Raw genomic sequence first — 22257 nt, 5'->3', positions numbered from 1 at the left:
GTTACTTTCAAAACTCTGTAAGTATGTTGCAGCTGTAGACATTATCACTTCTGTCGAGGTCGAATCCATGATTGTGTAATTAGTATATGTTGTAATACTATACAGGATGTCCAGCATCTTATTCTACAAAAAAATAAATTTAGTAGGATAAATGGATTAAATTATACACTTCTTGTCATGTGTAAACGCAGTACTGAAAACAGATTTCTGTTTTGGAGATGCATCTAAAAGCCCCAAAATGTTATGTTTAGTATTTAAAAAAAGTACAGTACAGTCTGTAGCGACTACTGGAAACAAAGTAAAAAGTCACTGAGAGACAGAGGTTGGGCCTTGTTTGCTGATTGTCTAAGACACTACCAAAAAGATTCACTGAGATCAAAAAATATGTTTAATAGCTTTTATTAATGGAAAAGATCAACTTATTATAACGTGCACAAAATATACTGAAAATAATCACAGCGATCAGATGCAAAACAGCGGTCAACAAAAAATACGGCACCCCACTCACCCTCTCTCTCTTTCTTACCAGCTGCCATGCAGGTGAACAGGTGCTTATATTAACTATAGGAATATCACCGCCCATATCCAAGTGACCTGATTATCAATCACCGTGATCGTACAATAATAAAACCAAAATAACCCAAAATATAAACCATCACAAAATTACTACTTTGCAATTCATTCTAATTTCACAATTAATCCATTCATGGCTCCTACACAGTCAAATGCTTGAAAAGTGACAAAAAGACTGTAAAGAAAACACTCACGAGTTCTGAATTCATGCTCTTCACTACTGTCACTGAACAGGCCACTTATGCTTGTGTAGCTTTTCATGCTGACCAGGTATGTTGTACTTGGCTCCAAGTGTTTACCAAGTATTTCATAGTAATTTGGTCCATCAACTACGGCTGTTGTGATATTTTCAGATACCTGGTGAAGAGAAACGAAATAAAATGAGAATTTTGAAAACGTAGTTTCTTTAACTTTTTTCTACAACCAACCCATTGTTAAATAATAATCACTGAGTGGCAAAGTAGAAGTCTACATTTAAACTGGTAAACAGCAACCTGACAGTAGTTGGATGCAAATAAGTTTTAAAACCTTCAACACACACAGTACATCAATATAAATGCATCAATGCATCTAAATTCACATTACTACAGCACATGCATTTTAGCTGCATGGCCACTCATTGTTATTTGAAGTGTTTGAAAAGCAGACTGAAACACTAAAAGATCTGTAAAGTCACCGTTTTATGACACTTCTCCTACCTCTTTTGTGTCTCCCTTCTTATGGTAAGTCACTTGAGCACTCAATCTGCTTCTGAGACTGTTACTGTTAGTGTTTGCTGTCCACTCAACTCTAAAATTCCCGTTGGATCGCTTCACTGAGATGATTGTTGGTGCTTTGGGCTTTACTGTAGAACAGAAACAGGAAAAGTTCATGCAGTCTGTCTCTGGCAGCTGCAGATTTATGGACTTAAACAGTAACTCAATGCAGAGAATGAAATTCCCTGCAGGGAAAATGTAACTTAAAGTACTCTTGCTTCTGTCATTTCCCTGTTTTGAGAGAAATATTACATTTTACAAATGTTTATATGAAGAATGGCTTTTGTGGGTTGGACAGTTTTAAAATAGTCAACTCACCACTAGCTGTGATGCTGATGACTTTGGACTCCACACTTTGGCCCCCTTTGAAAACTGTTGCTGTATGAGTCTCCCCTGGTATAAGTATCATTTTGACAGAGCAACAACACCGTCCAGTGTCACACTGCTTGATAATGCAGCGCCGCTCCCTGTTGAATACAACATCATATACAACATGCTATGACTATAGGCTACGTCTCAGGCTGATTCAGTTGTTTGAAATACATTTCAAATCGATAGTGACACGGATCATTACTGTATCCGATTGATCTGATTTGAACAAAGGAAAAAGGAGAAACCAGTGACTCACCCATATCCATCGTTGCTCCGCAGAGTCAGATTGTATTCAGTGCAGTTTTGTGCGTCAAAGTGGCAAGACATCAAATCCTCTAAGTCGTTGGTACAATCAAGATTCAGGCCTGTTTCATTATCAAGATCTAAACGAAACACATATGATGCGACACGATTGATCGTGAGAATGAGTTATTGTATAAAAAGACTATTTAAAACTGTCTACGTGTCCATGTTATACGTACCAGAGAGAGCTACAGAGGCAATGTTTCCTAAAAGAAACAGGATCAAAGACATCCTATCGCGAACTCGCCTGAAACCAAACAGAAAATCACTTATTTTCTTTTCTTTAATCCAGAAAATTCCATGATTTAAGTAACACAACTAGTTCCACCAACATGATCACCTGTTAAACTTCATGCTGAAACGATGCTTTGAAAACAGCACTCCAACTCAAGTCTGATCATACTACAGGAGTCGTGCAGTTTGATGCGTCTTCCTTCTTTGGAAAGCTGTTAGCTGGAAATGTTGCGCCACAGATTCAAGGGAAGTGCGTCCTACATCCGTTTCCTCAGAAAAAGATGTACTGTACACACTTCAGCCGACACTACATTTTAGTAAAACACTGTAAACTTTCTCTCAACTTTAATTCCATTGAGGCGAACAGGCTGTGATGGACCAGTTCTTGTTATTTGAACAGCATTTGTTGTGTTTCTGTGCTGCTGCAGGGTTACATACTTTCATACATTAGTGGGACATGCAGGGGTGAAACAGTGATTTTTAAGTCTGGAGGTAGAGACCCCCCCATCCCCCACCCCCACCGTCGCCCGTTCAGTACCACAAAATGAATTCTATGCATTTCTACATTTTCTTCACCACTATATGCAAATAATCTTGAGTTCAAAATGTACATTGTAGCACTGAGCCCTTCACCCCAAATACTATATTCACCAGCATTCACATATCAAAGTATTAAGCAACGAATTTAGACTTTTTAGTGTCAAAAATATAAAGAATAAGACTTTAATTCTCTTTTTTCATTCATGATACACAACAAGATGAAAACTGAGCTACATTGCCCTACTTGACCATACCCATTACTCAAAACCAGTGTCAGTGGGTGAAACTGGCAAGAACACAGCAGCTTTCACATTACAAAAACAGTACTCTGCTCAAAACCAGTGTCAGAAATAACAAATTGTAATATTGCCTGGTATTAAATAGATGTTTCATACCTCTGATCTGTCTTTACACTTCCTTTAGGCAAGGTTAAGTATTTGTTAGGTATTCAAAGATTTAAAAAGAAGTATTAGTCCCCAGTAAATAGTAACATTTTTGTGACATTACACATGAATTTATCCAAACATATTTGATGAATATAAAATAAGTGTATTTGTCATGATATCATGTTAACAGCTGAATTCATACTGTAGGATTTCTACAGTCTCAAAGATTTAAATCAGAGGTTTTCATAGCAGGAGGTGGGCCGCCCCAGGGGGGCTAAAAAACCATTTCAGGGGAGGCTCAGTGAACGGAAATGAAAAAATATGACATTAGTTATTACATGAGTTATCAGAAGGTGATCACATAGAATAGCCTAAATGTGTGTGATTTGATTAAAGCAATAGTTCAGAGATACAGTAGTTTTGGGGAATTTTATTTATTTCACTTTCCCAGAGTCAGAAACTAATAAATGCCTTCAGACAGAACTTTTATATGTATTTGCTGTAGTCTGAAGTATGTCGAACAGCAATATCAATCTATCTTGGCTCAATTGGTGATTGTCTATGGGATTAAATATCAATCATGAATTGACCACCTGAAAACCTTGAAAACCCCTGCTTTAAATAATTTTTTATTTTATTTTATTTTAGCAATTTATACAAGATAATCATGTCAATGATTCATTAATCATTTAAGAATTCATTTTCAGATCAACAGATGGAAGCAGAGTTACAGTAAAACATGACAGATTAACTGCTCCACATGTTGTCATGTGAAGCAGTTATAATAAATAATTTAAAAAAAAACATTATGTACTTTTCACATCAAAAGTAGCCAAGAAGTCAAAACATTGCACACAGTTATAAAATTAACTGTTCATAAGGTGCAAAGCAGATTACTGAGAGTAGAAGAATTTATAAAACAGTCTTGAAAACAGTCATGTTACAGATTTGTGTATTAAAGCAGAATTTCCCTAAAAATGACTCAATACTACACACTGTGATAGTCACTGTCTGTGATTATTGGTATAGACAGGTTAGCAGATATGAAAGAGAGAAAAGGTCTTTGGTCATCAGAGAGACATTGACCATCCTGGACTGGTACTTGCTTGTCAGGACTGCACTGATACGACATGTCTGTTGGCATAAGAGATGAAACCACTGCTGGTAAAATGATATTTTGTTGTACAGGATCCGGACAAACTGGTGCTTGCTTGACAGGACAGGTCATCATGTCACCTTCACTGGGATGGTACGCAGAGTCACAAAACATCTCAGAATTATTAATCATTATCTGACAGCTGGGAATGCGTATCGAATAGGTCATGTTGTCAAAGTCAGTGGATTGAAGAGAATTCTTTAAGTCATCAGCTGTGACACAAGGATTGTAGGTAGCGGAGAGCAAACCACTGTCTTTGTTTGATTCTGTGAGCAGAGAGGCAGTCACTGACGATCTTGGACCAATGTGGGCGAAGGCTTTACTGAGGGCATCTTGAACGCCGGCCTTGATGTCAGCAGGTTCTATAATGGCAGAAGAGAAGTCGGTACTCATCCCACTGCTGCTTTCTGTCAGTGATGCCATCAACCTGAATAAAGAGAATCAAAAACATCATTTAAAATCACAACACCTTGAAGAAAAAATCCTTCTAGACATGTCTTGAGTTGATGATGCACCAGTGCAGCTGTACTAACCGTGGTTCACTGTTATTTACAACAGCAGTGTCAATGGAGACAGAAGAGAAGTTGGTTTGTAACAGCTTTAAAACCTGCAACAAGAAGGATATATGCATTAACACACACAACATATGAAGGTAAAATAAGAGTGGGAAATACATTTCATGTCTCATGTCTATTGCTGCTTTACTTCCAAAGAAAAGCTTGAAGATCGCCCATTTGAGTATTTGTAGTTTAAGAAACAAAGTATGAAATTACTGATCTGTTATTTTCAAACACAATTAATATTTTTGCAATATCTGAGACAAATTTGGATGAAACATTTAATGATGAAGCTGTGTGCATACAAGGGTATAATTTGTACAGAAAGGACAGGACCATGTAGCTTTTTATGTTCAAAATCATATTCCTGTGAAAGTTAAGGAAGATATCATGTGTAATGAAATTGAGGTATTATGGCTTCAAGTAAACTTACCTCATTAAATCTATTTTAGTGGGCTGCTGCTATAGGCCACCAAGCTCAAACCGTAATTATTTAGAAGCTATGGGTGAGATGCTGGATGAAATATGTGAATTGAATATGGAAGTTGTTTTTACAGGAGACTTAAATATTGACTGGCTTTCATATAATTGTCCCTTAAAACATCAACTGGTTACCATAACTGACGCATGCCATTTGAGTATCAATTTTGAGTATCAATCACAGTTACTTGAGTGAAGATGATTTATATAGCAAGGCTGCGTCAGTTCCAATAGGTTGTTGTGATCATATGTAGTAGCGATTGCAAGAAAAAGTGAAGTGCCCAAAGCTAAGCCAAGAGTTGTATACAAAAGGTCCTATAAAAGGTTCTCTCAGGAAGCTTTCTTGGAGGATGTCAGTAATATATGTTGGTCAAACATCTATAATGAAAAAGAACCAGATGGAGCACTACAACTATTCCTCAAAAAGTTTTGACAAACATGCCCCTGTTAGGAAACTGACTGTTAGGTCTTGTAGACTGCCATGGGTTGATGACGTATTAAAGGGCTATATCTCTCGGAGGAACGAGGCAAAGAAAACAGCGCAGAAAAGTGGTTGTATAATTGACAGACAAAAATACTGTAAACTGAGGAATTATGTCACAAAACTTAATAAGAAAAAGAAACAATATTATGCTCTACGGTTAAGCAGGACAAAGAATGATGGGAAAAAGCTTTGGAGTACACTAAATAATAAGAAACACCTCTCAACAACCCACATTTATTGAGTGTGGGGGTACCTTTATTACAAAACCCAAAGAAACTGTAAATTACTTGAATAATTACTTCAGAAGCAAGGTATATAAATTAAGGAGAGAATTATCACATGGGACAGACAATAGCTTATCCATTTTCAACATAAAAAATCATTCACAGCTTTAGAGCAAATGGCAGATGACTGGTACAGAGATCTGGACAACAAAATGATATGTTGAGCAGTCCTATTAGATTTTACGGCAGCATTTGATGTTATTGACCACAAGCTTCTTCTTGAAAAGCTTGAGTGTTAGAGATTTAGACCATCTGCAGTTGCCTTGATAGGAAGCTATCTGGTAAATAGATCGCAGAGAGTCTTCTTTAATGGAAGTTATTCAGATAGTGTGTCTGTGGAATGTGGAGTTCCACAAGGGAGCTGCCTAGGCCCACTTATGTATTCCATTTTTACCAACGATTTACCTCTCATACTAAAACATACTAAATTAACTACGTATGCAGATGACACTACTGTACATGCATCAGCAACAACACCTGCTGATTTGACTGCCATCTTGAACAGGGAGCTAGATATTATCTGAAAGTGGATCTTTGAAAAGAAAGAAAGGAGAGCCAGAGCTTAAACTCTTTATATATAAAACACCCATCCAGCAAGTAAAGGAAAACAAGTTATTGGGCATCACCCTTGACAACAAAATGTTCTGGTCAAAACACATCAACACTATTGTCAATAGAATGGGCAAGGCATTAGCTGTAGTAAGGTGATGCAGAAAATACCTTACACCTGATTTAACTAAACTTGTGTTAAGTACTCTTATTCTTTTGCAGCTTGATAACTGCCAGATAATATGGGTGAATGCTACAAAAAAAGATAAGCACACTTTAGCTAGTACAGAACAAGCTGCTCTCCAGTGTCTGTAAAATACTAATATCATTAGCATGCTGATTAGCAGGCTGATCGCTGCAGTTCTTCTCTCAACATGGAAAGTTTTACAATCCAAAATTCCATCATATCAGTACAGTTAATTAAAACACAGTTTAGAGTCATATACATATTCCTCTAGACAGGCAACAGAAGGCCAGTTTTTACTTCCCAAGGCAAACACTAATTTCTTCAAACGCACAGTAGTATATAGCACTAAAAACATGGAATTCTTTACTATTGTTACTGACTGAATTAACACAGAAATCAATGTTTAAAAAGCAAATAAGGACACACCTATGAACAACATATTTGTATGATGCTATGTATATGCCGATTTGTAATTTTTGCTGTGTAACTTCTTCTCATATTTATTATCCAATCCAATCCAATCCATTTTATTCATATAGCACGATTTTAACAAACATAAGGTTTCCAAAGTGCTGCACAGCAAGATAAAAAAAAACACAATAAATAGCACAACAGAACACACTAAAACGATGAAGGACACAATGGGATAAAAGTAATAAAATAAGATAAAATAAAATAAAATAAGATAAAAACAAATAAAATAAGATAAAATCAAATAAAATAAGATAAAATCAAATAAAATCAAATAAGATAAAATCAAATAAAATAGGATAATAAATAAAATAAAGTGCACTGCTCACACAAGGTGCAACACGCTACATGGTGTCAAAAGCCAGAGAGAAGAGGTGGGTTTTAAGAAGAGATTTAAAATGAGACAGTGAGGAGGCCTGTCTAATGTGCAGCGGCAATCCATTCCACAGTTTTGGGGCTGCAACAGCAAATGCTCGTTCGCCTCTGAGCTTAAGCCTAGCTTTAGGCACTGTCAGGAGCAGCTGGTCAGCTGACCTGAGAGAGCGCCTGGGAGTATAGGGGTGCAGCAGCTCAGAGAGATAAGGTGGGGCTAGGCCATTCAAGGCTTTAAAAGCAAATAAAATAATTTTAAAATGAATCCTAAAATGGATGGGCAGCCAGTGGAGTGAAGCTAAAATAGGTGAAATGTGCTCATACTTGCTTGTGCCAGTTAAAAGATGTGCAGCAGCATTTTGCACCAGTTGAAGACGAGCAATGGAGGACGCACTAACCCCCATATAAAGTGCATTGCAGTAATCCAGCCGAGTGGTCACAAAGGCGTGGATTACTGTCTCAAAGTGCTGTCTCCGAAGGACTGGTTTAATTTTTGCCAGCTGCCTCAACTGGAAAAAGCTCGACTTCACCACAGCTTTAATCTGGCTGTCAAATTTAAGGTCTGTGTCCACTTTTACCCCCAGATTGTGCACAGTTGGCTTGTGGTACTGTGCCAAAGAACCCAGATCAACCAGGGGGGTCATAGAAGTGCCACCAAAGACCATGGCTTCTGTCTCTTTTGCATTAAAAGTTAGGAAGTTTAGAGACATCCAGGCTTTAATGTCATGTAAACACTCATGCAATGGCTTAACACTGTAGGAGTCTGACTTTTTTTAGGGGGACATAGATCTGACTGTCATCTGCATAGCAATGAAAAGAAATGCCATGTTTCCTGAGAATTGAATCAAGTGGGAGTAGATAGAGGGAAAATAAAAGAGGGCCAAGCACAGAGCCCTGTGGTACCCCACGTGAGAGGGGAGCAGTGGAGGACACAGAGTCATCAAGGCTGACACAGAAGGTTTGATGTGACAGGTAGGACCTGAATCATTCAAGTGCTGTGCCACTGATGCCCACCCACTGCTCCAAACAAGCAATCAGGATTTCATGGTCCACTGTATCAAAAGCTGCACTCAAATCTAAAAGTACAAGGACAACACAGTGACCAGAGTCAGTAGCTAAAAAGATGTCATTAAAAACTCTTAAAAGCGCTGATTTGGTGCTGGGCAATGTTTTAAAACCGGATTGGAAAATCTCAAGAATATTTAGTTCATTTAAAAAGTCCTTGAGCTGAGAATAGACAACCTTTTCTAAGATTTTAGAAAGGAAAGGCAATTTAGAGATAGGCCTGAAATTTGCCAAAACAGTAGGATCCAGCCCAGGTTTTTTTAACAAAGGTTGCACAACGGCATGTTTAAAATGAACAGGAACCACTCCAGAGGACAGACTGCTATTAATAACTGTGAAAAAAGATGGTCCAACAGTCTGGAAAGCCTCCTTAAAAAGTCGGGGTGGGACAGTTTCATTTGGAGAACCTGAGGGCTTCAAATGACCAACAATCTCCTGAACAAAGGGCAGGGTCACAGGCTCAAATGTGTCCAACCCAGCAGAGCAGGGGACAGACACTGAAGGGTCAATGGCAGGAGGTGAAATAAGTGCTCTGGTAGAAGTGACTTTATCAGTGAAGAAGTGAAGAAATTTTTCACACACAGCCAGGGAGGCTTCAATTCTGTGGTGCATTCAGAGCAGAGTTGATCACTTTAAACAACACACGAGGCTTGTGGCAGTTTAACAGGACAATATCAGAAAAATATTTTCTTTTAGCCTCTTTCACAGTGGATTGGTAATGACGCCAGTAATCCCTCAACATTTGACAAGACACTTGCAACTTGTCCTTTTTCCACTTTCGCTCAGCTCTTCGACAATCCTGCAGCAGCACGGGTTGTTTCATTCAGCCAGGGCTCCGCCTCCGATTTCGTTTTATGCTGTCTGGTCATTAATGGAGCCGCAATGTCTATGGCAGTTTGACAGGTGTCGAGAAACCATGAGTTAAGAGCCTCCGTATCCTCATACACAGATTCAGGCAGGACGCAGTTTTGACTGAAGGCATCTGAGAAGTGAGCAGCAGTGGAAGGGTTAATATCTCGACATGTGCGAGCAGCAGTTCAACTGTTTGACAGCAAACAGCAGCTTCAAACAGTAGAGGCATATGATCAGAGGAAAAAGCATCACAGATCTCCAGATTAGAACAGGCAAACCATGTGATAAAACAAGATCAAGTGTGTGACCATGTTCATGTGTAGGCCCAAGTACAGACTTCACAAGATTAAAAGAATCAATGATGTTTAAAAAGTCCCGCACCAAAGGATTTTCTGAAGCAGGCAGCACACGATTGGTCCATTTTGTGCGGAAAAAGAGTCAAATGACGCGCCAAATGCCCCCTTTCATGGGGTTGCGCACAGAGCCCAAAGCAGAAAGCCTGAGTTAACAAAGAAAGTTCGTAACCACTGTCGTGATATCACTTATCACAGAGTGCGAGTTTAGGGTTTGTCGAGTCAGCTCACACAAAGAAAGCCTGAGTATGTTGAACTTGCTTCGTAGTACACCCCTCAGGAAGACTAGCTGTGCTTTAGGGCAAAGCTAATGGGGATCCTAACAAATAAACGAATATAAACAATTAAAATCTCAGATCTGAAACATTCTAGTTGAATAGACCAATTTAAAAATATTGCCTTAAAAGTTTAAATGTAAAATTTTGGTAACACTTTATAATACAGCCCGTGTTTTATGGTGTAACTTCCCATCACTTACCATGTAATTTCCCGGAACTTATGGTGTAACTTCCTCGTATGCATCCATACATATAAAATACTTTCCGGTTCTTACTGGTACTTAAATGTAGGTACAGCGGAAGAAAAAACAACGAGAAACAAGGGAGTAACAATTGGGGTTTTAAAGTGTAACTTCCCAACATTTACCATGTAACTTCCCGGAACTTATGGTGTAACTTTCTCGCATGAATCAGTATGTTACATGTGTATATAAAATCAAATGTTTTTGCTCATGGCAGTTATGACAATCATTTTTCATCCACACTCAAGAGATTTATTATGCTTACGTATTCCACTTCATTGTATGAATTTGAATAGAACAAGTCGAGAAATGGGTCTATGCTTTTGAAAATTGGCTCCTAGCAGCCATGTTGGTCCAGCACTGCAGCAGCTCATAACAGGCAATCTTACCTCTCTCCAGTGCACAGCTATGAAAGGCTTGTATTGTCATCCGAGGATGAAAAAATAACAATACAGTAATGTAATAATATACATAGTATATCTTTAATTACACAATAATATGGTAGTTATGAAAAATGATTTTATTCTTTAATTACACATAAACCACAACATATGTGCCGTTCTCCCAGTCTTACTCTGTAAATACAGGCTAGTTACCCTATAAGGACATGGTAACAACAGGGAGCGGGCTGGATTATTAAATTCACACTGTTCCCCAGTCCTTACTCTGTAGGTACAGGCTAGTTACCCTATAAGTACATGGTAACGACAGGGAGTGGGCTGGATTATGTTCTCCCATCCTTACTTAGCTGTTTGGTTCTGTTACCTTTCATGTCACAATCTAACAACATACAACGTGTCATGACTTAACAAAAACTATATATAAAACTATATATAAACAAGAGCCAGTTGCTCACTCTGCATTCACTGGCTTCAAATCACCTGCTTCTGTCATATTCTCCTGTTAGGTGAGCAGTCATATTTATGATGTGCAACATAGTGTGTCTTATCATAATGTGTTGGCTGCCTTATGGCAAAGTCTTAACAACCAAATTCATGTGTATTAGCATGCTAATCACGAGTTATGCTAATCGCTAATTAGCCACCATGCTAGGCGGACTTTGGCAAGGTTACAAGTTACTTCTGTGTCCAGAATGTAAACTCACATGGTCCATGCTGTTTTAAATTAAATGCTGAAGGAATATGTTACCTTAGATGGCATATTTTACTCTACTTTAGGGAGTAAGGTTAATGTCTGTATTTTATTTAATATATAGTGAGTTATAGTTTGTACTGTATATTAAACCAAGAGCACGGTACTGTTTATTACCTAACACCTAACAAGTACGTGTTGGGAAGTTACATTTTAAAACCCCAATTGTTACTCCCTTGTTTCTCGTTTTGTTTTCTTCCACTGTACCTACATTTAAGTACCGGTAAGAACCGAAAAGTATTTTATATGTATGGATTCATACCAGGAAGTTACACCATAAGTTCCGGGAAATTACATGGTAAATGATGGGAAGTTACACCATAAAACGTGGGCTGTATTATAAAGTGTTACCAAAATTTTGTATCCAAGTAAATGTTGTTCAAATTGACATCTACAAGTTTCAAGGAGTTTCTGAATGTTAATGTGGAAAGATGTTAAACAGATATACAACAATAGAAGCTGTGTGTTTTTCGTGTAACAACATCTTTGCTTTTTCTTTGACCAACATCACAATTTATCTTACCTTTTCCTCACCTGGACACATGTCTAAAAGTTCTGGATTTGGACATTTGGCAACTGAGTCCCACCACTTAGCTTTTAATCTAAAACCAAATGCACAAATAAATCATCAAGATGACACACAACATGTAAACACAACACAGCAGCAGTTACAGCTTGTCTTTTTACAAACAAAGAAACCAGACAAAGACAATCTATTTTTATGACTTACTTTACATAACAGCAAAATATAGCACTGCTGATGATGACTGCAACAATACTGAGGCTTATGATGACAGCCAGTAGCAGGACTTTGTGGGAGGCAGCTGTGAAGTAACATGTTTGAAATACATTTTTTTTTTTAAATCACTTCTTTTGTATAGTTAACATACAGTAGAGAGAGAAATTAGAGATAAGTGCACGGTGTTTAAATCTGGAGCCTGTTGACATGTTGCATCAACAGCTGTTGGCATTATAATGTCTTTAAAAAATGCCTGGAGATTAAACATTTCCTTTTAATTGAATAAACACGACTCATTACAGAAGTTCAGTAAGTGAATAATGTGTAACCAGTGACACACAATGTGTAACCAGTGACATATAATTCAACCAGTGAATTATATGGAAATAAATGTTGGATCTCTACATTTCAATGTCATGCTGAACAAGGAAAACTAGAATTACAAAGTTAACATCAGGGGACATTTTTAAAAATATCATTTGTCACAATGTGTGAACTGTGTGAATGCCCACGTCAGTGACTCAGGGACGTGACAGTGTGAATTGACATTAATACCACAGCAGATAACAGATGTAGTTACTGAGTAACAGTCTGGTGAAACTTCCTCATTCTGGAGTAAAAGCTGTCATGGTTCACCAAATAGCATCAAAACGACACGTTTTGTTATTTTGGAGAAGATTTTAAAAATTGGCTACAACATGACAACAGAGTTTACAGGAGTAGAAAAATACAAAAGAAAAACTCCCAAAAAATGATTTTAGAGTTTTCAGGGGTCCCAGGTGTCACATAATGGGCACTTGATTAAATTGTGGTTTGTTATATAAATAAAAAATGCCATGATTTCTTGTTCTATAAAAAAAAAACGTTGAGATTTGGTAACATATATAATGATAAAGCCGAATGTGGATTATATATTTAATGTACTTCTGTACAAAAGCTGAAGGATGAAAATATGATTAAACTCTGTCTTTTATATGTTTGTGAAGAACAGCAGCTTGATGTACAGTATGTTGAGCACGACTACAGTCAAGGAATATAAATATACAGTGTACTGCTTGAAAAGTCACAAAAAGACTGTAAAGAAAACACTAACGAGTTCTGAATTCATGCTCTTCACTACTGTCACTGAACAGGCCACTTATGCTTGTGTAGCTTTTCATGCTGACCAGGTATGTTGTACTTGGCTCCAAGTGTTTACCAAGTATATCAAAGTCATTTGGTCCATTAACTACGGCTGTTGTGATATTTTCAGATACCTGGTGAAGAGAAACGAAATAAAATGAGAATTTTGAAAACGTAGTTTCTTTTACTTTTTTCCACAACCAACCCATTGTTAAATAATAATCACTGAGTGGCAAAGTAGAAGTCTACATTTTAAACTGGTAAACAGCAACCTGACAGTAGTTGGATGCAAATAAGTTTTAAAACCTTCAACACACACAGTACATCAATATAAATGCATCAATGCATCTAAATTCACATTACTACAGCACATGCATTTTAGCTGCATGGCCACTCATTTTTATTTGAAGTGTTTGAAAAGCAGACTGAAACACTAAAAGATCTGTAAAGTCGCCGTTTTATGACACTTCTCCTACCTCTTTTGTGTCTCCCTACTTATGGTAAGTCACTCGAGCACTCAAGCTGCTTCTGAGACTGTTGTCGTCAGTGTTTGCTGTCCACTCAACTTTAAAATTCCCTTTGGATTCATTCACTGAGATGATTGTTGGTGCTTTGGGCTTTACTGTAGAACAGAAACAGGAAAAGTTCATGCAGTCTGTTTCTGGCAGCTGCAGATTTATGGACTTAAACAGTAACTCAATGCAGAGAATGAAATTCCCTGCAAGGAAAATGTAACTTAAAGTACTCTTGCTTCTGTCATTTCCCTGTTTTGAGAGAAATATTACATTTTACAAATGTTTATATGAAGAATGGCTTTTGTGGGTTGGACAGTTTTAAAATAGTCAACTCACCACTATCTGTGATGCTGATGTATTTGGACTCCACACTTTGGCCCCCTTTGAAAACTGTTGCGTTATGAGTCTCCCCTGGTATAAGTATGATTTTGACAGAGCAACAACACCGTCCAGTGTCACACTGCTTGGTATTGCAGTGCTGCTCCCTGTTGAATACATCATATACAACATGCTTTGACTATAGGCTATGTCTCAGGCTGATTCAGTTGTTTGAAATTAATAATATATAAAAAATACAAACTGATCTGAAAACGTTTAATGAAAAGGTGAAACACTGGCTGAAACAAAACCAAACCTGCAATCACTGATCAATGATCATACACTTGTGCATGCACACATGGACATGTACACAGATAGATGAACAGATACATACAGATAAACATACATGCACACTGATACAGACTATGCAAGTATGTACACGGACACACGCAACTATAAATATTATGCATACATTACACCATACGCAACACATGTAAATTATTGTTATGTGATGTAAGTACTGTTGTTATAGAGAATGTCACTATTTATTATGAGCTCTATTTAACTCATGTATTTCTGGTAATGATATGTTATGACTATTATTTTAAGTAGAAAAGCCTAACCAGGGTCAGGGGTCGCAAATTAACCTTGGCTAGAAATTCTATATGCATCTCTTTCATGTTACTTTAACCTGTTACAATGTTTTTTTGCATCGTCTTTGACAAATAAACTAATAATAATAATAAAGAAATACGTTTCAAATCGATAGTGACATGAATTATTAGTGTATCTGATTGATCTGATCTGAAAAAAGGAAAAAGGAGAAACCAGTAACTCACCCTTGTTCATCGTTGCTCCAGAGAGTCAGATTGTATTCAGTGCAGTTTTGTGCGTCAAAGTCACAAGACATCAAACCCTCTAAGTCGTTGGTACAATCAAGATTCAGGCCTGTTTCATTATCAAGATCTACACGAAACACATATGATGCGACACGACTGATCGTGAGAATGAGTTATTGTATAAAAAGACTATTTAAAACTGTCTACGTGTCCATGTTATACGTACCAGAGAGAGCTACAGAGGCAATGTTTCCTAAAAGAAACAGGATCAAAGACATCCTATCGCGAACTCGCCTGAAACCAAACAGAAAATCAATTATTTTCTTTTCTTTAATCCAGAAAATTCCATGATTTAAGTAACACAACTAGTTCCAACAACATGATCACCTGTTAAACTTCATGCTGAAACGATCCTTCGAAAACAGCACTCCAACTCAAGTCTGATCATACTGTAGGAGTCGTGCAGTTTGATGCGTCTTCTTTCTTTGGAAAGCTGTTAGCTGGAAATGTTGAGATTTCAAGAGAGGAACAGATTCAAGGGAAGTGCGTCCCACTCCCGTTTCCTCAGAGCATATGTAGCCCAGTTAAAAATATGTTTATAAATAGTTGTCTGTGATAGATACACTGCTTTATTTGTTTCATGCTCTAAACTTGAGTGAAGCGACCACTAAGTTTTTGGTCCATACGATCACAAGCACCGCATCAGGCCTGCAACGCTTTTATTTTATTTTGTTATATCCTTGTTGCCGGCTTAGCATAGAGTGATAATGTGTGTGTGTGTTTGGTCACTAAAATAATTCAGTGGACAAGTAAAAGCATATAATTTAAAGTTGGAAAGGTAAAAAGGGAACACTACTGTGTGACTTGTGAAACAAAAGCAGTGAACACTCCTGATATTTAATTTAATATTATTTTCATTTAATTTTGTTTAGAATTAAAGGAGGAAATTATTACTTCTAATTTTAAATGGTTTCTGAGTGTGTTTATTATTTCAGAGGTTAAAAGCTATATAGCCTTCATACTCTATACCAACTTATATTAGAGTGTGGTATTGTACTGTGTTAAAGGGTTAGTACACTCAATTGTTTGTTACACTGTGGTCTCACAATAAGTTATATTCAAGAGGTATAGGATTTCCAAAGTGACCCAAGCAAAAAACATTAAATTAATCAGAGATAATATAACAAAGGAAATTAGGATAAAGAACTCAGGGCCCCATCTACATAATATAGAGGGTAGATGGGCTATACATAGAACAAGATGTACTGTACACACTTCAGCCGACACTACATTTTAGTAAAATACTGTAAATGGAGCAATCCAAACAAAATTTAAAAAATACTGAATTTGTGGATAAACATGTATTTTTGATAGCTAAGGTCAGATTTAAGTGCACACTAAGGTGGTGTTTGATGTGTTTCTGCGCTGCTGAACCAAATCACACACATTTAGGCTATTCATACTATTAGGCTATTAATACTTTTTTAAAAATCTATAAATAATAATCATCCCAAATATTTGTATCCATGGAGACATGTTCCAGTAATCATCCTCACAGGGGTCAAAGGTCAGACACAAGGAGACCTGCTACATCTGGTCAAGACTTCCTAAACAGTTCTTGTCTACTCGTGGGACATGTTTGTCCCTTCTGGTTTACAACACATAGACAAGAACTGTTTAGGAAGTCTTGACCAGATGTAGCAGGTCTCCTTGTGTCTGACCTTTGACCCCTGTGAGGATGATTACTGGAACATGTCTCCATGGATACAAATATTTGGGATGATTATTATTTATAGATTTTTAAAAAAGTATTAATAGCCTAATAGTATGAATAGCCTAAATGTGTGTGATTTGGTTAAAGAGACAGTTCAGGGATGTAGTAATTTTGGAAAATTTTACCATTTTTCCCACTTTCCCAGAGTTAGAAACTAATAAATGCCTTCAGAATTCTATGAATTATATTTAAAAGTTCATGTTTAATATTCTGTGTATAATAAGTAGACTGACTACATGAAGTGACTGTGGCAGCAGTATCCATTTCAGACCATCAGGTGGAGGCAGAGTTACAGTAAAATGTGACAGGTTTTCATGTTGCCATTATACTTTTGAAGTTTAACTATTATATTAAATTATTATCATTATATTCTTTGTGTTCCTCCTATTAATAGTTTTCACAGTAACAAATGCAGAAGAGGTGCATTTCACAAAACAGCTCAGTGTTGCAAGAGCTCCTTGGCCAACATTCGTAAGATGTATGTGTCACGTACACATTTTGCACACAATGACTTTCAATATCCAGGCCTGTCTGATAAAGTCACTGTGCACTGTGTTCACTGCTGAATTTAACTGCATGTTCAAGAAAAGACAATTGATATACTGGTGTGATCTCACTGAAAAATCTTTGTTTGTCACAGTAAACATTTTACATCTGATGTTTATTTCATGTGTGAATAAATGTTTTTATGCTTTATTTCAGTTGCACGTATTCTCAAAATATGTAAATTGACACATTTTTTATATTTTTTTTCAGTATCTAAACTTGAAAATCTTTAGTGGTTACTGTGTATCAGTCAGTACCAGCTGGTCAATTCATCACACACCAAACAATCCCAACCTCCTGCCTCTCAAATTACTTAAAACTTTTCTGTTAGTAATTTTCCTTTTGTTTATACTTTTGAGTGATCTATGAGTTATCTTATTTAATGCAAAATAGAAATGAACTCCATTAAAGGACAGGTTCACAATTTTTCAGGTCCACATAAAACAATAGTCAGGTGCCCAAATGAACATTGACACATGTTTTGTCTTTTTGTTGTTGTTGTTGTTGTTGTTGTTGTTGTTGTTTTTGTTTTTTGCTGTGATCATTCCTCCTGTTCATACTGGCCATTAAGAGATCCCTTCATAATGCACTGTCAGTGGAAGTGATGGGGGACAAAATCCACAGTCCTCCGTACAAACATGCATTTAAAAGTTTACTTGAAGCTAACATGAGGCCTCAGCCATCCAAATTAGTCAAATCAAATCAATATATTTCATATATTTACTGTCTTTTTAGTGCCAAATTCCCTCTTTTTGTTACAATCCTTCCAGTGCAGCTGAACAGGAAAACACTGTCCATTGAGACACAAAGGGGGAATTTTTCACTAAAAAGACTAACTGTGGCAGATATCCACTTCATTTGAACAACTGAAGCATCATATTATCTTCAAATAAACTTTTAAATAAGGTTTTAAGGATTTTGTCCCTTATCACTTTTGAGCACATTTGGAGAGGATCTTCTATTGATCAGTATGAACAGGAGGAATGATTACAGTGAGCAAAATCTGTTTGGGAACTTGACTATTGTTTTAAGACAGACTTGACAAATTGTGAACATATCCTTTTAACTCATAGATCACTGAAATGATTTTGTTCTAATGCTACAGGCCTAATGGTCTAATGTTAGAGGCCTGATATGTTTAAAGGATTATAATATTTCATGACCTTGAATAAAAATAATGTGCCAAAAAAGGTGAGTTTCTATCAAAGAACATTTTGATGATTTTATATTTCATACAGAAACATTATGCATTTTTCACATCAAAAGTAGCCAAGAAGTCAAAACATTGCACACAGTTATAAAATTAACCGTTCATAAGGTGCAAAGCAGATTACTGAGAGTAGAAAAATGTATAAAACAGTCTTGAAAACAGTCATGTTACAGATTTGTGTATTAAAGCAGAATTTCCCTAAAAATGACTCAATACTACACACTGTGATAGTCACTGTCTGTGATTATTGGTGTAGACGGGTTAGCAGATATGAAAGAGAGAAAAGGTCTTTGGTCATCAGAGAGATATTGACCATCCTGGACTGGTACTTGCTTGTCAGGACTGCACTGATACGACATGTCTGTTGGCATAAGAGATGAAACCACTGCTGGTAAAATGACATTTTGTTGTACAGGATCTGGACAAACTGGTGCTTGCTTGTCAGGACAGGTCATCATGTCACCTTCACTGGGATGGTACACAGAGTCACAAAACATCTCAGAATTATTCATCATTATCTGACAGCTGGGAATGCGTATCAAATAGGTCATGTTGTCAAAGTCAGTGGATTGAGGAGAATTCTTTAAGTCATCAGCTGTGACACAAGGATTGTAGGTAGCAGAGAGCAAATCACTGTCTTTGTTTGATTCTGTGAGCAGAGGGGCAGTCACTGATGATCTTGGACTAATGTGGGTGAAGGCTTTACTGAGGGCATCCTGAACGCCGGCCTTGATGTCAGCAGGTTCTATGTTTGCAAAAGAGGAGCCGGTACTCATCCCGCTGCTGCTTTCTGTCAGTGATGCCATCAACCTGAATAAAGAGAATCAAAAACATCATTTTAAATCACAACACCTTGAAGAAAAAATCCTTCTAGACATGTCTTGAGTTGATGATGCACCAGTGCAGCTGTACTAACCGTGGTTCACTGTTATTTACAACAGCAGTGTCAATGGAGACAGAAGAGAAGTTGGTTTGTAACAGCTTTAAAACCTGCAACAAGAAGGATCTAAAGAATTAAAATCTTCAGATCTTAAACATTTTAGTTAAATAGACCAATTTAAAAGTATTGCATTAAGAGTTTAAGTGTAAAATTTTGTATTCAAGTAATCATTGTTGGGAAAAAAGACAACTTTGGTTTTAAATTGACATCTACAAGTTTCAAGGATTTGCTGAATGTTAATGTGGAAAGATGTTAAATAAACAGATAAACAATAATAGAAGCTGTGTGTTTTTCATGTTACAACATCTTTGCTTTTTCTTTGACCAACATCAAAAGGTGTCTTACCTTTTGTTCGCCTGGATGTATGTCTAAAAGTTCTGGATTTGGACATTTGGAAAGTGTATCCCGCCACTTTGCTTTTAATCTAAAACCAAATGCACAAATAAATCAACAAAACGGCAAACAGACAGGACATATACACACATTACAAAACAGAGGAATTACAGCTTTATAATATTGTACTTACATGGAAACAAGGAACAGACAAAATTACTTACATTTCAAAACAGCCTAGTGCAACACTGGTGATGATGACTGCAGCAATACTGAGGCAGATGATGACAGCCGAGAGCAGGGCGTGACGGGACGCAGCTGTGAAGTGACAAGATTGGTGTGCAGCTTCAAATCTTGAACCAGATTTGGGTTATTTTAACAGCACCCACAATGTCAGTTTATGTTACTTTCCAACCTCTGTAAGTATGTTGCAACTGTAGACATTATCACTTCTGTCAAGGTCGAATCCATGATTGTGTATATAGTATATGTTGTAATACTATGCAGGATTTTTGCAGGATCTTATTCTACTAAAATTAAATTTAGTAGAATAAAATGGATTAAATTATATACTTCTTGTCATGTGTAACAGCGGTACTGAAAACATTTCTGTTTTGGAAAGGATAAATACAGTGTTAAAGTGTGTATTTTACATTTCTTTTATAACAGTGTGAGAAAAAATATACAGTCAAATGCTTAAAAAGTGATGAAAAGACTGCAAAGATGACACTTACAGGTTGTAAATTCCAACTCCTTGCTACTGTCACTGAACAGGCCACTCAAATTTATGTTGCTTTTCACACTGACCACATATGTTGTACTTGGCTCCAAGTCTTGACCTCGTATTTCATAGGAACTCAGGGCTTTAACTGTACGAGATACCTGCTGAGGAGAAACGAGAATTATAAAAAGAGAGTTGTGCCATCAAAACTTTCCACAAAAGAGGAGAGTGGAAGAGAATACCACTCTAATTCCACACTTCTCTGACATTTCTACCTCTTTTGAGTCTCCTTTTTTATGGTAAGTCACGATAATATTCATGTAGTCTCTGAAACTTTTTGACATGTTTGTATCCCATGTAACTTGAAAATTTCCATTGATTTCCTCTACTGAGATTGTTGGGACCCTGGGCTTTACTGTAGAAAAACAGAGATGAGAAAAATAAGGGTAAATGTCTCATATCCTCTGAGTCTGGATTAATTCACAAATACATTTACAGGCATTATAGAGGTTTAAGAAACACTGTCATTGTGTGACAGAGATATTATCTTTTACTAAAAAATACAAAAAAAAAAAATCTTATGTGAATATCTGTAAAGATTGAAGCTGTCCTAGGATGAACTGTCAGTTAAAAGAGGTCAACTCACTGCTTTTTATGATGTCGATGTTTTTGGACACCACAGTTGTTCCCCCTTTCGAAACATTTGCTGTATGAATCTCCCCCAAAACAAACAGCAATTCGAGAGAGCAACAACATCCAATGTCACACTGCTGGAAGATGCAACTCTTCTCCCTGTGGATAAAAAACCTGCTTTGAATAAAATATGATTATGTGCATTTCTGGCTCCTAAGACTTATTCAGAAACCCTTTCGAAAGCCACATGTATGATATTTTAAAAAAGAAACATCATAAACAACATAGGCTTATAATGAATATGTATGTAAATATGTAAATATGTAAATTTGGTAACCACAGCTGATAAGCTCACAGAGTATACGCTTTGAATACTGCAGGCTAACTTCACTGAAGCCAGTGAGACACAATAAAGGAAGAAGTCTAACTCACTGCAGTTTGTAACTGATAGTCAAGTTATATTCAGTGCAGCTCTGCTTCTCAAATAGTGACTGGAAGTGGCAAAACATCAAATTCTTGCCGTCATTGGAACAGTCAAGATTTAAACTGGTTTCATTCTCAACACCTGCACGAACAGAAATGAACCCAATGAGATTAATCGTCTCAATAGATTATGTAGCCTATTCAGAATAAATATCCATACATACCAGAGAGATGTGCTGCAGTCGAAATGTTTCCCCAAACAAAAAGCAGGATGAAATACACCCGATAGTAAAGTCGCCTGAAATCAAAGTGATTACATATTTACTTGTCTTTAATGCTGCGATACCTCAAACAGAGAAGTTTTAACTATTAAAAATTACCTCTTTAAATCCATTTTCTTCGAAAACGATTCAGCCCTGCAACTTCTCACATGGGAATATGCAGTATAATGACATCCGCTAAACATATTACACCAGAGTCCCTCAGTCGTCTTGGTGTG

General features: G+C 36.9%; 3 protein-coding genes across 8 annotated transcripts in view; all 3 read right to left on the bottom strand.

Moving 5' to 3' along the window:
- LOC121911317 overlaps positions 1 to 2499 on the bottom strand; it is a 20639-nt gene extending 18140 nt beyond the window's left edge. The window contains exons 1-3 of the mRNA XM_042432710.1: positions 2344 to 2499; positions 2183 to 2250; positions 1957 to 2083 (exon numbers count right to left, since the gene is read on the bottom strand). Of these exons, the coding sequence (XP_042288644.1) occupies positions 1957 to 2083; positions 2183 to 2250; positions 2344 to 2357 (209 nt within the window). The 5' untranslated portion in view covers positions 2358 to 2499. The remainder of the gene's footprint in view (positions 1 to 1956; positions 2084 to 2182; positions 2251 to 2343) is intronic.
- Positions 1 to 15753, bottom strand: part of LOC121911612 — a 16981-nt gene extending 1228 nt beyond the window's left edge. Inside the window, exons 1-7 of one of the 3 annotated variants that reach the window (XR_006099921.1) lie at positions 15566 to 15753; positions 15405 to 15472; positions 15179 to 15305; positions 14358 to 14506; positions 13983 to 14128; positions 13478 to 13640; positions 12335 to 12469 (exon numbers count right to left, since the gene is read on the bottom strand). Coding sequence is in view for 2 of the 3 variants with exons in the window: in XM_042433425.1 (XP_042289359.1) it covers positions 13998 to 14128; positions 14358 to 14506; positions 15179 to 15305; positions 15405 to 15472; positions 15566 to 15579 (489 nt within the window). In the remaining variant the exon portion in view is untranslated. Of the gene's footprint in view, positions 1 to 767; positions 931 to 12334; positions 12470 to 13477; positions 13641 to 13982; positions 14129 to 14357; positions 14507 to 15178; positions 15306 to 15404; positions 15473 to 15565 lie in introns of those variants that run through there. The other 2 variants (XM_042433425.1, XM_042433293.1) reach the window with 2 other exon arrangements.
- On the bottom strand, positions 3022 to 22257 carry LOC121911426. Of its 4 annotated transcripts, none has more exons than XM_042432925.1 (10): positions 22139 to 22257; positions 21983 to 22056; positions 21768 to 21900; positions 21349 to 21494; positions 20978 to 21117; positions 20716 to 20866; positions 20206 to 20299; positions 19994 to 20072; positions 19625 to 19698; positions 18707 to 19518 (listed from the first exon to the last, which is right to left on the bottom strand). In XM_042432925.1, exons 1-10 carry the CDS (start codon positions 22222 to 22224, stop codon positions 18924 to 18926), a joined length of 1572 nt encoding a protein of 523 aa, XP_042288859.1. In that variant the 5' UTR covers positions 22225 to 22257; the 3' UTR covers positions 18707 to 18923. The 4 variants fall into 4 exon arrangements, with proteins under 4 accessions (XP_042289022.1, XP_042288859.1, XP_042288943.1 ...); XM_042433009.1 differs by having other exon boundaries at positions 20716 to 20863; XM_042433088.1 differs by lacking the exons at positions 18707 to 19518; positions 19625 to 19698 and adding an exon at positions 3022 to 4746.

This window comes from Thunnus maccoyii, chromosome 1, assembly GCF_910596095.1.
Source record: "Thunnus maccoyii chromosome 1, fThuMac1.1, whole genome shotgun sequence".
NCBI classification, from domain to species: Eukaryota; Metazoa; Chordata; class Actinopteri; order Scombriformes; family Scombridae; genus Thunnus; species Thunnus maccoyii.
The sequence above is the reverse complement of the archived record's forward strand: the minus strand, read 5'-3'. Positions and strand labels throughout refer to the sequence as shown.